This window comes from Staurois parvus, unplaced genomic scaffold (genome assembly GCF_062004578.1).
Source record: "Staurois parvus isolate SC_StPar_1 unplaced genomic scaffold, SC_StPar_1.0 ptg000397l, whole genome shotgun sequence".
Lineage (NCBI taxonomy): Eukaryota > Metazoa > Chordata > Amphibia > Anura > Ranidae > Staurois > Staurois parvus.
This window is the reverse complement of record NW_028318193.1, coordinates 291,270-307,661: the sequence shown is the minus strand read 5'-3', so window position 1 is coordinate 307,661 and position 16,392 is coordinate 291,270. Positions and strand designations below refer to the sequence as shown.

Here is a 16,392-nt window from a genome sequence, read left to right as displayed (position 1 = left end):
AACAAAAGGTCCATTTTCTATGGCCAATAGGGAAAGTAATGTAGTGATGTAGTCATAAAGTGAAGAAGCCAGCAACAAAATGTAATTTATTCTCACTTCAAACTGTATCAATTTTTCCTTTTTGAATATCACTTTTGCTGTAGCACATCACACAGCAAGAATGGAAAAACAATTTGCGTAGAGCCCCCATTCCTCCCCCCCCCCCCCCCAATGGATACCACACCCTATGAGTCTGGAGGGTGTTAATACAAAAAAGACACAAAAATGGGATATGTGCCCCTAAAAATCCAAGAATGAAGCTAACATCATCGCAAATGCATGTGTCGATTGTTTTTTTCTGCTAACTGACAGTTGAAAACATTGAAAAAAAACCCTGTAAAACACCAAAATCTGTAGATGACACATGCAAAAAGGTAGTCCTAGTGGAGGTTGTTGGATCTGTGCAATGTGAACACAGGAGGTGTGTACTAATAAGTAGCCCACCACACTGCAATTCACAGTAATGCAGAACACTCTATACATCACTGTATATATCACAGTAAATTACTGTATAACACTGTATATAACAATATATAAAACAACTATGTCTCCATAATCACATGCTGTCAACTCTACTCTGACACACACTGACAAATAGCTGCTGAGAAACCTGCCTTTTTTAGTGCTGGGAGTGGCACATTTCGAAGCACCAATTATTATTGATCACTCTAAGGTGCCTGAATTAAGTTCAGAGGCCAAGAAGTACAATGTTGATAGTTGGTTGCTATGGCAATGAATGCCCGCATTAGTTAGCTGTTCCCAAACCTAAAGCTCATATTACTTGACATCATGGAGCATTTGTAAGAGAAAAACCTTATAAATATATGGACAATAACTTGAAATAGCTCTTCCATTTACCTGACATGAAAAGGTAGATCTGTTAGGACTGCATAGTTTTATTGAGATGTAATTGTAGTAGTTAATGCACTGTTTGCTAATAAAGGTGTCCGTTTATGACACAGAGAATAGCTGCGATTCCGAGGATCACAGCTATTCTCTGGTCATTTACACTCTATGATACTCAGGAGATCAGTGGAGAACATGTTCAACCCTTCACTGGCGATCTGTGTTCTCCCTCCAGATTCTCCAGCCCAGAGCTGGAGAATCAGAGGGACCACAAACTAAGCAGCGATAATTTACCTCTGCTTAGTAAACTGATCTCTTACTGTAATCTCCCGAGATTATAGTAAAATCAGCCATTTTCCAGCGTTTGTAGAACGTTCTCCAGCGTTTGGAGACCCGTTCTCCCTTCGTTCGGAGAACTGCTTCATAAAAGGCATTCACAGGAGAACTGTGTTCTCCGAGAATGCCGGAGAACTGAGCAGTGACCTATTACCGCTGGTTCATAAATGGACACCAAAGTACTGTGAATACAATGTGAAATATAGAAAAGCTGTGGATTTAAATGTCACATCTTGTGTTCAAATACAAAATCTGTTTCTATGTTTCCTTAGATTCTGTTGATTACCTCCAGAGTGTCTATAATAATGGGATTAACACAGCAACTGAATTTGGAGAAGGTATATTTATCTGCAAAGTATCCCTCATTCGATAGATAGATAGATAGATAGATAGATAGATAGATAGATAGATAGATTATAAAATGTATGGCCTGTTCACCTTTGTTGTCTTTGAAAGTATGTGGTCACCATATTAGTACCCTCAGCTCACTTCTGTCAATGTCGGTTTTGTTGTTTCTACTAAAAATTTTAGTCACAAAGCAAAGTCAAACAGATGCTTTGTGGATGACTAGTTACCATAAAAAAAAAAAACCTCTACAATTACCAAAAAATATGATTCCCTTTAAGATAAAGTAATGTTCTCCCAGAAGGCTATGTAGCATGTTTTGAAATGAGTCAATGGGGTTATCTACTAAAACTGAAGAGTGCAAAATCTGGTGCAAATCTGCATAGAAACCAATCAGCTTCCAGGTTTTATTGGCAAAGCTTAATTGAACAAGCTGAAGTTAGAAGCTGATTGGCTACCATGCACAGCTGCACCAGATTTGGAGTGCACCAGCTTTAGTAAATCTCGCCCAATTTATCCACTGTTTTGCGTATCTATTGAGAGTTATCCTCTGTTGAAAAGATTCTAGTCAAACCTCAGGATTTTTTATAATGCTTTATTTGTTGACATTATAAACATAATTTTCTTTGATTTTCTTTGAGGGGAAAGGGGCACATTTGGTAATTATGAGAGACTATGTATTAATATTCAATATTACCAACAGCCATTAGCAAGTGGTGAGCCATATCAAAAAGGCATCTGAGCAGTCTAAGTGCACTGCTTGGACATCAGCTGCTTCACACTTTAGCCATATAAGATGGACCAAACTGGCTCATTAGTACAAGTACAGGCTGTAATGCTGTTCCGTCTACATAAAAAGTATACAATTCATACATAATACATATTTATTGAGGCGCCCATTCTAAATGGATTTTATATAGAATGGAAATAATAAAATGTTAACATTAGAAAAAAAACACATTATAGCAACATTAAACCTAAAACCAAAAATGTTGGCTGGTGATCCAGCCAGTAGCAAACCTCCTGTATTGGAGTCCGCCCACTTTGAATGAATGAGAACAGAGGCACATTTGGACAGAAGCACTGTTAATCAAGGGAGAGTGAATGTTAGATGAACTAGCTGATTTAGATACACTGACAAATTGAAGCCAAACTCCAGCTCAGACTTCACAAGGAGTTACAGAAACAGTTTTGTTTTTTTGGGGATACAGGTTTCACATAAACAAATAAAAGCTGACCACAGTAAGCACCCATGTCAGTGGCAAATGGTTTGTCTCAATCCTGTAAATGCTACATTTGCAGAACAGTTTGTTCTGTTGAAAAACAACAGTCTTACTGTCTGGATCACCAGGTGAAAATAAAGGAAAGAAATTGTTAAAAAAGAAAACTAATGGAACCATCACATCTAAGAATTGGCAAGCTGCAATATAAGTATTTACTTTTGGGTTGCTATACTTCTTCACTGACCGTACTTCAAAAAAAAAAAAGACTCTCATGTATAGATTCCATGTACAATCTTCACTATGCTGTGGGTGTGATTCCAGCCTCAGCCTAAGTTTAGAGAGCCAAAGACAATTGAATATAATGAAAATAATTAAAAATGATTAAAAATGTTTTAGTATGAAAAGGTTAACATTTCATCTCTTCTATGGGTTTGCTTTCAGGTGTTTTCCAGTATACACAGGGTGCCTTTTATGATGGCCTTGATACAGTTAATCAGAAAAAAGAAGGTAATAATATGTAATTTTCCCAACTTTTCTTCTAGAAAACATTGGAGTTGATTTACAAAAGGCAAATAGACTGTGCAGTTGCATTAATTTTCCCAGGGATGTAGTGAATATGGTGAAGCTCTGCTGATTTCCCGCATCCAATTAATGCAAAAATGCAATTTCTTTATATATTCATTGCATCTGTGTGGGTATTCTTTACAAGGTGAAGCTTCACCACATTCACTAAGCTCTGGGGAACATGAGTGCAACTGCACTTGCAAAGTGCAAAGTCTATTTGCATTTTGTAAATTCATCCCATTGGCTCTACTTATTAGTTTGTTCTTACCTAATTTTCCACAGTCAATCATACTTAGACTTAGAGGGCAAGTCTGATGCTGATTGGTAGCCAAGGAGAAGTAACTCTCTCTTGATAACAACATGTTAATACATATGACCCATTTCAACTGCCATGCAAATTTTATCTTCAGACTAAATTACTGGGTTTTTTTTGTAATTATTACAATTTGTAATGGTCTGAACTGATTTACAGTACTGTAATCCCATATACCTGACAAACATGCACCTACTGTTTTCCATTTATTCAGATATACTTCAATACCTCCAAGGTCATTTCTATGAAGGGCTCAACAGAATTACTGAGTATGGAGAAGGTATTGCTAAACTATTCTATAGCTATGCCTGGCTTTTGCTTAAAATCCAATCAAGCTAAATTGTCTGCTTAAGCTAACAATAAATTGCTTTAAATGCTTAAGTGTGGCTACTGTAGTGTAGATTGCTTACCATGGTGCTGATTGCCAAAACAGAACTTTATTTTTGGCTCTTTAGATCTCGTTGACTATGCCCAGAGTTTCTTCTATGGCAGCCTAAATAGACTTAATCAGTTTCGAGAAGGTAACTAATTATTCAGTCATTCAAAATATTTAGAAATATACCATTTGGACCTTGTGCAGAACCTGCACATAACTCTTACAGGTTTTTTTAATGGTTTTGGCCAGACTATTTGTAAATGTGTATATAGCTATCTTCTTGTGTTCCAGATCTATAACCATAATTCATGTTGGTTTTAGTGAGTGTGTTATCCATTGCAAATTCAAAATATTGCTGAAGTTCTAGTAATGACTATATTTACAACCATTACTTGTGATTCCAATTGCATTCATACCTGCCAATCTGTACTAGATTCCACTGTACATGTTCTACATCTCTCCACTGCTAACATTAGTATTTCAGTTCGACAGAAATATTTGCTTTTTTACAGCCTGCCTAAGGCTTTTAAATAAACCAGTAAAAGCCATATCACAGTTCAGATAGGTGATACAGAAATCTTAGTTTATGTTGTTTTATTCTACACAATTATATGAGTGCACTCACTAATTAGAAATCATGACATCAATGACTCTTTCCCTGACCTGCTTTTTGTGATGCTACCTATGTTGAGTAATTTACATTGAATATAAAGATAACAATATTATTATAGTATAATCGATAACAGATAATTCCCTCTCTCCCCCACCACTTTCTCTCTATCTCTTCCTTATACACTGCATATGACAATTCTGTCTGTATTCCCTTAGACCTTGTTGAATACTGCAGCAGTCTCTTCAGTGATTGGGTTGAAATAAGCACTAATTTTGGAAAAGGTAATTACACAATTAAAGATACTTAAGTGCTTTGGGTATTTATTAATGAAATGAACAGGAAAATATAATTCTATGAATATGTAGAAGTAGGTACTGTTTTTACCAAGCAAACGTTTTTTCTACTTAAGCCTTAATTTTTCATGTGACTTGCTCTATATGAAGTGCAGCCTGGACAAGAAACATTTCCCAATAACCTGCTGCTAGTTTACTTTAATCAAAGTGATGTTAAAGGCAATTTTTAAAAAAGCAAACATAACAAATATGTCATACTTACCTGTAATGGTTATGCACAGAGAAGCGCAAATCCTCCACTTCTTGGGTCCCCCGATCCTGGCCACCTCGCTCCTGCCGAGAGTCCCAGAGCAAGCAGTTTGCTAAGGGGGCACCCAAGCAGGCTAGCTTCCATAGCCACTGCACTGTGTGTCCATTGCCACATAGAGCCGTGGCTCAGCCCACCCCCTCTCTCTGCTCATTGGCTCACTGGCTGTGATTGGACAATGGCTCCCGCTGCTGTCTTAGTCTATGACAGGGAGAGCCCCTGGAGAGCCAAGACTCTTGTGCAAATCGCTGGATTATGATGGGAATCAGGTAAGTATTAGAGGGGTGAGGACTGCTGCACCCAGAAGGTTTTTTACCATCATGCATAGAATGCATGAAGGTAAAAAACCTTGAGCCTGTACAATCACTTTAACTTTTATTAACACAATACATAGTAGTGACCTAGACAAAGTTGTTGTAATCACCCCCGCCTCTTAACAATATGGAGTACATAATGTTCAGGACGGTGTACAGAGTGGAAAAATCTGATATGGAAAGTACAGCAAAGCATAGAGTGTGCACAAGTGAGGATTATATGACTTTTAATACCTAGTCAAGTCAAGCGGTCCCTGATCTACACTGGGTACCCTCTTAAGATGCTGCCAGTAGGTCAGGCAAACAAATAAATTATCTGCAACACACGACAGGTCTCCACACATGCCAGACAGGGAAAAATGGTGTGGCTATAACCAATAGCCCCCAGCTGGCACCGTAAGCTCTATTCTCTCTTGTTTTTGGAAGAGGCCTTGGCATTTAAGTGTTAATACCCAATGTAAAGATACCAAAGTGCTTCCATGATGACCAATAAGTGTACAGGTTGAAAAATGTCCGCATAAGCTTGAAAATGAGGGCAGAGAAATGGCATCAGCCTTATTAGGGTTGCGTCTTTTTTTGCCCATAGAAAATGCAATCAAATGGTGGGTGGTTGTGTGTATGTGTGTGGAAGGGTAGAGGGTGTTTGTATTCTTCTTCCACCTGGGAGCTGAGGTGCAGGGATTGAGATTTGTGAATGTGGTGAAGTTTTACTTTGCAAAAAATATCCACCCATGTGCATGGAAAATAAACAGCATTTTTGCTTGCATATGATTGAATGATAGAAATCATCAAAGCTTCTAGAGATGAGCGAATTATTCAAAAATTCGATTCGGCTGATTCGCCGAATTTGAGGAAGAAATTTGATTCGATGCGAATTTATTCGCTACGAATTCAACTTATAAAAAGGGTTTCTAGGCTTCAGAGAGCCTTTATATTAGTGCAGAACACTGTACCTTTAATTTAAATGCCCTTGGAGATGAGAAAGGAGAAGGAGAAGGAGAAGGATGAGAAGAAGGAGAAGGAGAAGGATGAGAAGAAGGAGAAGGATAAGGATGAGAAGAAGGATAAGGATGAGAAGAAGGAGAAGGATGAGAAGAAGGAGTAGGAGAAGGAGAAGGATGAGGAGAAGGAGAAGGATGAGAAGAAGGAGAAGGAGAAGGATGAGAAGAAGGAGAAGGATGAGAAGAAGGAGAAGGATGAGAAGAAGGAGAAGGATGAGAAGAAGGATGAGAAGAAGGAGAAGGATGAGAAGAAGGATGAGAAGAAGAAGAAGGATGAGAAGAAGAAGGATGAGAAGAAGAAGAAGGATGAGAAGAAGGAGAAGGATGAGAAGAAGAAGAAGGATGAGAAGAAGAAGAAGGAGAAGGAGAAGGATGAGAAGAAGGAGAAGGAGAAGGATGAGAAGAACGAGAAGGAGAAGGATGAGAAGAAGGAGAAGGATGAGAAGAATGAGAAGGATGAGAAGAGGAGAAGGATGAGAAGGAGAAGGATGAGAAGAAGGAGAAGGAGAAGGATGAGAAGAAGGAGAAGGAGAAGGATGAGAAGAAGGAGAAGGATGAGAAGAAGGAGAAGGAGAAGGATGAGAAGAAGGAGAAGGATGAGAAGAAGGAGAAGGAGAAGGATGAGAAGAAGGAGAAGGATGAGAAGAAGGAGAAGGATGAGAAGAAGGATGAGAAGAAGGAGAAGGATGAGAAGAAGGATGAGAAGAAGGAGAAGGATGAGAAGAAGAAGGATGAGAAGAAGGAGAAGGATGAGAAGAAGGAGAAGGATGAGAAGAAGAAGAAGGATGAGAAGAAGAAGAAGGATGAGAAGAAGGAGAAGGATGAGAAGAAGGAGAAGGATGAGAAGAAGAAGAAGGATGAGAAGAAGGAGAAGGATGAGAAGAAGAAGAAGGATGAGAAGAAGAAGAAGGATGAGAAGAAGAAGAAGGATGAGAAGAAGGAGAAGGATGAGAAGAAGAAGGATGAGAAGAAGAAGGATGAGAAGAAGGAGAAGGATGAGAAGAAGAAGAAGGATGAGAAGAAGAAGAAGGATGAGAAGAAGGAGAATTCCAAGCCGGCAAAAAGTGTATCTGCAGAGCTCCGCTATTTCTTAGCGGAGCTCTGCAGATACACTTAGCGGAGCTCTTCAGATACACTTTTTACCGGCTTGGAATTCTTCTTATTTTCATCCTACTTCTTCTTCTTCTTCTTCATCCTCATCCTCTTCTTCTTCTTCTGAGGATGAGGATGAGGATGAAGAAGAAGAAGAAGAAGAAGAAGTAGGATGAAAATAAGAAGAATTCCAAGACGGCAAAAAGTGTATCTGCAGAGCTCCGCTAAGTGTATCTGCAGAGCTCCACTATTTCTGACAGTTCTCTGACATTCACTCCATACAGCGGTTGAAACATTGTATCTATTTGTTTCCATTTATGGAAACAAATAGATACAATGTTTCAACCGCTGTAAATGTGAATGTCAGAGAACTGTCAGAAATAGAGGAGCTCTGCAGATACACTTTTTGCCGGCTTGGAATTCTTCTTATTTTCATCCTACTTCTTCTTCTTCTTCTTCATCCTCATCCTCAGAAGAAGAAGAAGAATGAAAAGAAGAAGAAGAAGAATGAAAATAAGAAGAAGAAGAATGAAAAGAAGAAGAAGAAGAATGAAAAGAAGAAGAAGAATGAAAAGAAGAAGAAGAAGAATGAAAAGAAGAATGAGAAGAATGAAAAGATTCTTCTTCTTCTTCTTTTCATTCTTCTTTTCATTCTTCTTCTTCTTTTCATTCTTCTTCTTCTTCTTTTCATTCTTCTTTTCATTCTTCTCATTCTTCTTTTCATTCTTCTTTTCATTCTTCTTCTCATTCTTCTTTTCATTCTTCTTCTTCTTTTCATTCTTCTCATTCTTCTTTTCATTCTTCTTTTCATTCTTCTTTTCATTCTTCTTCTCATTCTTCTTTTCATTCTTCTTCTTTTCATTCTTCTTTTCATTCTTCTTCTTCTTCTTTTCATTCTTCTTCTTCTTCTTTTCATTCTTCTCATTCTTCTTTTCATTCTTCTCATTCTTCTTCTCATTCTTCTTTTCATTCTTCTTCTCATTCTTCTTTTCATTCTTCTTCTTCTTTTCATTCTTCTTTTCCTTCTTCTTCTCATTCTTCTTTTCATGAAGAAGAAAAGAAGAATGAGAAGAATGAAAAGAAGAATGAAAAGAAGAATGAGAAGAAGAATGAGAAGAATGAAAAGAAGAAGGAAAAGAAGAATGAGAAGAAGAATGAGAAGAATGAAAAGAAGAAGGAAAAGAAGAATGAAAAGAAGAAGAAGAAGAATGAAAAGAAGAAGAATGAAAAGAAGAATGAAAAGAAGAAGAAGAATGAAAAGAAGAAGAAGAATGAAAAGAAAAAGAAGAAGAATGAAAAGAAGAATGAAAAGAAGAAGAAGAAGAATGAAAAGAAGAAGAATGAAAAGAAGAATGAGAAGAATGAAAAGAAGAAGAATGAAAAGAAGAATGAAAAGAAGAAGATGAAAAGAAGAAGAAGAAGAAGAATGAAAAGAAGAAGAATGAAAAGAAGAAGAAGAAGAATGAAAAGAAGAATAAAAAGAAGAATGAGAAGAATGAAAAGATTCTTCTTCTTCTTCTTTTCATTCTTCTTTTCATTCTTATTCTTCTTTTCATTCTTCTTCTTCTTCTTTTCATTCTTCTTTTCATTCTTCTCATTCTTCTTTTCATTCTTCTCATTCTTCTTCTCATTCTACCTTTCATTCTTCTTCTCATTCTTCTTTTCATTCTTCTTCTTCTTTTCATTCTTCTTTTCATTCTTCTCATTCTTCTTTTCATTCTTCTTCTCATTCTTCTTTTCATGAAGAAGAAAAGAAGAATGAGAAGAATGAAAAGAAGAAGAATGAAAAGAAGAATGAGAAGAAGAATGAAAAGAAGAATGAGAAGAATGAAAAGAAGAATGAAAAGAAGAAGAAGAAGAATGAAAAGAAGAAGAAGAATGAAAAGAAGAATGAAAAGAAGAAGAAGAATGAAAATAAGAAGAAGAAGAATGAAAAGAAGAATGAAAAGAAGAATGAAAAGAAGAAGAAGAATGAAAAGAAGAAGAAGAAGAATGAAAAGAAGAATGAGAAGAATGAAAAGAAGAAGAAGAATGAAAAGAAGAATGAAAAGAAGAAGAAGAATGAAAAGAAGAAGAAGAAGAATGAAAAGAAGAATGAAAAGAAGAAGAAGAATGAAAAGAAGAAGAAGAATGAAAAGAAGAATGAGAAGAATGAAAAGAAGAATGAAAAGAATGAAAAGATTCTTCTTCTTCTTCTTTTCATTCTTCTTTTCATTCTTCTTCTTCTTTTCATTCTTCTCATTCTTCTTTTCATTCTTCTCATTCTTCTTTTCATTCTTCTTCTCATTCTTCTTTTCATTCTTCTTCTTCTTTTCATTCTTCTCATTCTTCTTTTCATTCTTCTTTTCATTCTTCTTCTCATTCTTCTTTTCATTCTTCTTCTTCTTTTCATTCTTCTTTTCATTCTTCTTCTTCTTCTTTTCATTTTTCTTCTTCTTTTTTTCATTCTTCTTTTCATTCTTCTCATTCTTCTTCTCATTCTTCTTTTCATTCTTCTTCTCATTCTTCTTTTCATTCTTCTTCTTCTTTTCATTCTTCTTTTCATTCTTCTTTTCCTTCTTCTTCTCATTCTTCTTTTCATGAAGAAGAAAAGAAGAATGAGAAGAATGAAAAGAAGAATGAAAAGAAGAAGAAGAATGAAAAGAAGAATGAGAAGAAGAATGAGAAGAAGAATGAAAAGAAGAATGAGAAGAATGAAAAGAAGAATGAAAAGAAGAAGTATTCCAGTACAGCAAAAAGTGTATCTGCAGAGAGCTCCGCTATTTCTGACAGTTCTCTGACAGTTCCTTCACATTTACAGCGGTTGAAACATTGTATCTATTTCCGAATAAAAACATCTGTATCCTAAATGGAAACAAATAGATACAATGTTTCAACCGCTGTACATGTGAAGGAACTGTCAGAGAACTGTCAGAAATAGCGGAGCTCTCTGCAGGGACACTTTTGCCAGCTGATCGGGAAAAATCCGATTCGCGCACCCGAAGTATGCTAATATTCGGATTCGCCGCGAATCGAATTTTTCCTGAAATTCGAAACAAATTCCACTTCGCCTGGTTCGATTCGCTCATCTCTAAAAGCTTCACCTCATTTCCTAAGCTCTGGGAAAAAACCTTGCAAAGTGCAACTTGCTGTATCTTTCATAGTTCACAGCCTAATTATGTGCCATTAGCAAATCAATCACAGAATATCTTTCAATTCCTGGGTCTTCTCTTGCAGAAGTGAAAATATTATTCTGTTTTTCCAAATTATAAAAGCACTAGCATTTAGTTTGTAGTTCAAAGCATGGCATTTATTTTACAAATGTCAAAAACATTTTTTCATTTCCTATGTTTTTTTCTTTAATATCAGAACTACAAAAATGATTTGCATGCCAATAGAAAAAAAACAGCAAACATTGATGAAAGGGAGGGAGGAAAAAAAGTTCTGTCCAAAGCAAAAATAAAATGGTTAGAGTTAGGTTTAAAACCCTTTCACTGTGAAAAATGTGTACAATACTGCAAGGACGTTTTAAATTGTTCTTTTAGCTCTATTTTGTATTGTAGAATTAATCTGGTGGGCTAAAAAGCCACCCAATCACTTCTACATATCTGAGGAGATTTGGCTCATCCCTCCCTTTCCTCTGCCTTGGTTCCCAGGGTCATTCGCTCCTGAAGCCCAGGGCCCCAGTGTTACTTCCTAAATGGTGGGCAAGGAGATGTGAGGAACATTCATTCCTTGATCTCCCTCTGAGTAATGTGATCCCAGAAATGCTCAGCTCCAAGCACTTCCAGGGTAATGACTATCAGAATCTACCAGCTCTGGGTAGGAGAAAATCAAGGACTCTCTGTACTCCATCTAAAAGACCCCTGATGTCTCATTAAAAAGAACCTTTTAGTCAGCAATGCTTTCAAATACAGTAGAGAACAAGGTAGCCCCCTTGTGATAGCAATAAAGTTAAAAAAGAGAAAAATATGTGTAAAAATAGCATAATATATTCAAGTACTTTGAAAAAAAAAGTTAAAATAGATACATACGCTCTCCAGGACACAGGTATACATATATTCAGGTTGTTCAGGACATATCCTGTATTACCACACATAGTGGAGTCCACCATAAATTGCTAACCTGGTTAGCTGTAAAGATTTTTAAAACATGACTTGTGGAGAATTTTAGGGCATATTGTAGTTTACCAATATTTTGCTTGACATATTTGGTGTCTATTAACTTGACACAGTAAATAGTAAATGTATTTTTCAGTAGAAAACACATTTAAACTGCACACAAACACAATAATGACAATAGTGAAGAAAATATTGTATTTGTGTGAGATAACAATTTGTATTTTCCTGTTAAAAATTAAAGTTTGATAAACAGCTATGCTAATATTGTGTACCTTAAAAAATAATTATTACCACCTTCTAAAAATCTGATTTGAATTTCCCAAGGGACAAAGTGCATGAACCATTTGGTCCCTTTTTGATTTTCACTGCTGTGTTTTAAAGATTTCTGGGTTTTTTTTTGTCTGTGCTGGTTGTAGCTCCACTCTAGGCAGAAGTCCAATTTGTGTGAATTCCTATGGTGGAACTACAACCAGTACTGTCGTCACTGCCCACTTTCCTACAGCTCTCCTCCTCTCCTCTACTGTGGCAGAGTCTGTTGTATGTGCCTCTACTGTGGCTTGTATATCTTCCTCCTCAGCATCCTCTGTTGCCTGGACATGCCTGGAGGAAGATATACAAGCCATACTATGACAGTCAGCACTGACAGAGCTATGTGATTAGCCACCCCACAAGAAAAATATATTTGAAATATATTTTAAAAATATTCTTCCCAAATATATTGACATATGTTTGAAATGCAATTTTGGCCATATTCAATATAATTCAAAATATATTTCAATCAATCAATCAATCTATATATATATATATATATATATATATATATAGATATATAGATATATAGATATATCTATATATAGATATATCTATCTATAGATATATCTATATATATCTATATATATAAATATATATATAGATATATATCTATATACACACACTACATGTTGAAATGTGTTTTTACTACAAAATATATGAAAAATATTTTTAAAAATACATTTCAAATATACTGTATGTCTTTAAAAATACAAATCTGTATTTTTGGAATGCATTTACAAATATATGTACAATTATATGTTAAAATTACTTTTTTATATGTTAAAAAAAATCTGAAGAATATATTTAAAAAATAGTTTTACATATATTTGTAAATGCATTCCAAAAATGTAGATTTGTATTTTTAAAGACATACAGTATATTTGAAATGTATTTTTAAAAATATGTTTCATATATTTTGTAATAAAAATGCATTACAATATATAGTGTATATTGTAAAAATATAAATATATTTATTATATGTATAAATATATTTATTTATTGAAATATACTTTGAAATATTGAAATATATTTGGAAATATATTGAATATGGCCAAAATTGTAGCATTTCAAATATATCTCAATGTATGTGGGAAGAATATTTTTAAAATATTTTTCTTCCATATGGGTCTGCTTGTAAACATTCCTCTGTTGCCTATATGCGCCTTCGAGGTTCTGCCAAATTTAGCACAGCCTACTTATTACACAGCCCTGGCAGCACTGAATGTAGCAGCGTGGTTTGTGTAACTTTCTTCTCAGTGTCTTGCCTGAAGATGCCTCGGGGAAGTTCTACAAAGTTTTCTGACTCATTCAGTGCTGTCTTACAAGTTCTCCTTCAGGTTGTTTGGTGGAGTGAAGTTTAATGCAAATTAAAATTCTCTTCAATTTCCTCATTGGGTTTATCCATAGTGGGAGGGGGTGGAGCCTGTTGGTGGCAGAGTTTAGTGCAGGTAAAAATTGTCAGAAAGTTCCCCGCGTTCTGCCTCTGATTTTTTTTTTCATGTCAGAATAGTTTGTATAACTTCCCTAAAGTGGAGGAAATTATACAAATTATTCTGCCATCCACTGCAGACTATATTTTCCAGCAATGGCTGATGACTGTGTTTAACTCTGATCTAACCCCTCCCCCTGCTGTGCTGAATGATGGCGCTTGTCTCCAGCATGTGCCTCCTGCTAGAGATGAGCAATGTCAATAAGGCCTCATATCATGGGCTCTGAAGAATAGGGGATTGCCATTCGAAACGTGTCAGATGTCCAGAGAATTCTCTCGTGTTTGGGAGCTGATTTGGAGATTTATTAGACGTGTCTATAATGCCGCGCTCCTACTATAAATACTTAATAATATATTGTATATCACTCGTATATATCAATAAACTAAATACATTAATAATAAATATTAATACAAATCAATAAATTAATTACTGTGATATAGTGAATTAAATCATAAATATGCTAAATTGTGCCATTAGTGCTCAAACAATATTGTCCATGCCATATTCCAATTTCATGATTGAATAAAAAGTCTTTTATATCTTTGTGCAAAGGTGCATACAGAAATGAACAGTCTTATATATCTTTGTGCAAAATGTGCAATGTGCAGGTGAACTCCTTAATCCCTCTTTCCAGGTGCCGTGTAGTCTCAATATGTGCTCACCTTAATATTTGCCCAAATGAATTTAGGCAAATAGACTTGTAGTCCTTCTAGGACTGGTGGGATAGTGCTCCTTTATGCAGTATTCCAGATGGATGTGCAGACCTGCTCAGATCCTCCTCCTATAATCTCCTCTTAAATCATCCACGTGGCCACTCATAGATAGATTTTTGAAAAGGGGGTATCAGTATCTCCTATTTCCCCTCCTGGGGACACCTCCTTCTTATATCCACCTTTCCTCAATGTTGAGTATATAGATCAGATAGAGAAAAAAAGACCATAGTGTCTTATCCTTTTGAATAAGCGTATTTATTGCTACCAGATGCGGTGATACAAGCATATGAGGCACTTATCTTATGCAGATATGCAGAGCTGGTGATTCCCTCTGCCTCTCTGACTGCCTCTGCTAGAATCGCCGAGCCTCTCCGATGCAACGTCGTGACGTCAGAGCCCCTCCCCATGATTTGGAGATTTGTTGTCAGTTGTTTGTGAGTATATACCAGGGGCGGACTGACCATTTGGAAACTCTGGCACTGCCCGAGGGCCCGGGGTCAGTAGGGGGCCCCATGAGATGCTCCTGGTACCTTTTTCATAGGCTTTTTTGAGTTTGGGCAAGGACATAGGGGCCCCATGATCCCCTATTGCCCGGGGGGCCCCATGAGTTGTCAGTCCGCCCCTGGTATATACATACACTTTTGACTTAATAAAGTTACTTCTCAGGTAATGCACTAGACTAGTGCACCCTCTTTCCCCTTGTTTTACAGAGGCTTTTAATTAACGTAATAAAATGCTCTGACATGATTAATGTAAATAATCTTATTGTTCTTTTAAAGCCAGCTGCCAAAAAACCCACATTTTTCTTTTGTTCTGGATAGGCTTGGAAAAAGTAAACACTTCTGACAAATTCTTATTGTTGTAATCATTGTAAAGAGCAGTTATTACCATAACAGCACATCATAGACAATAATAATAACTTGCAAGAGGTAATAACCCTTCCAAATTTTACTAGAAAAAAAATGTGTTTTAATTGTAATCTGTGTCTTGGGAAAATCCCTCAAAGGGTTCACATACCAAAAAAACAACAGGGGTCCTATCCTGTCCCCACTATGTTCAAAAATAAAAATGTTTTGGCTGGAACTTGGCCTTATTAAAAAAAATAATATAGTAATGTTAACATGTACCGTACTGATATTTATCTAATCTTTTTGCTTCATTTATTTTTTTCTCTACTGTTCTGTTCCTCAGATATTGTTATTTATGTACAGAATGGCTTTAATGACGGGGTTAACAAATTTAACGAGCTGAGAGAAGGTAATTTTATGTTATTTTTACCTACTTTACTACTACAATATAAATGGGTAATCAAGCAATCATAAAAGATGTAATCAAATTTTCTAAACCTGTGAAAGGAATCTATAGTAAGTTATTATGATATTACCCCCTTGACGCCGAAGTCACACAAATATGCGGCCTCACAGAATTGGGCTTTTTTTCCGTGGGGCCACATATATGCGTACCTGACTTTGTGCTGCACAGCGCTCTCCCAACACAAAGACCTGGGTGTCACTGAGTGCCCGGGTCCCGTTCTAACGATTGGGACCTGGGACTACCGATTCCGGGTCACATGATTGCTGTCATAGCCTCTGATTGGCTATCACAGTGATCAGTCACTGTGAAACCTGCCCCATTGTTTTTTATCTCTCTGAATGGAGGACAGAGATACATTACATCTCTCTCTCCTTGTAGAGAGAAAAAAAAAACAACGGTTTGTAAAAATGAATAAATAAATATTTAAAGAAATAACATCTACATCAAGGTTTGATCTAGTTCAGTACCAGGGTTAGTGTTTGGGTCAAGGACAGGGTCAAATGTCAAGGTCAAAGGTCAGGCTTTTTTTTTTTAAATTGGCATCAGTGTCAGTTAGTGTCAGTGTGTTTTAAGTAAAAAAAACAAAAAACAAAATGCACACTATTGTTTCTCAGCTGTAGTACAGGTATAAACAACAAATAACATACACATATATGGTATTGCTGTGATCATCAGGAGCTGGAAAATTTATTTTTGTTTTTTCTTTGGTGGTAGGTTATAATAGTAACAAGACACACACAGCTAAATTAAAAAAAAATGATTTTTTTTTTTACTATTTTGGGCCAGTTTTCCTTTGATAAT

At 36.0% G+C, this 16,392-nt stretch overlaps 1 protein-coding gene across 50 annotated transcripts in view; it reads left to right on the top strand.

The window, feature by feature from the left end:
• The window catches only part of TRDN (triadin), a 974,263-nt gene that overhangs the window by 943,380 nt on the left and 14,491 nt on the right, over positions 1-16,392 (top strand). For 49 of the 50 annotated variants that reach the window (XM_089686429.1, XM_089686384.1, XM_089686382.1 and 46 more), the window contains 6 exons: positions 1,494-1,559; positions 3,231-3,296; positions 3,881-3,946; positions 4,122-4,187; positions 4,871-4,936; positions 15,469-15,534. In XM_089686429.1, coding sequence (XP_089542555.1) covers positions 1,494-1,559; positions 3,231-3,296; positions 3,881-3,946; positions 4,122-4,187; positions 4,871-4,936; positions 15,469-15,534 — 396 coding nt within the window. The remainder of the gene's footprint in view (positions 1-1,493; positions 1,560-3,230; positions 3,297-3,880; positions 3,947-4,121; positions 4,188-4,870; positions 4,937-15,468; positions 15,535-16,392) is intronic. The other variant, XM_089686433.1, reaches the window with a different exon arrangement.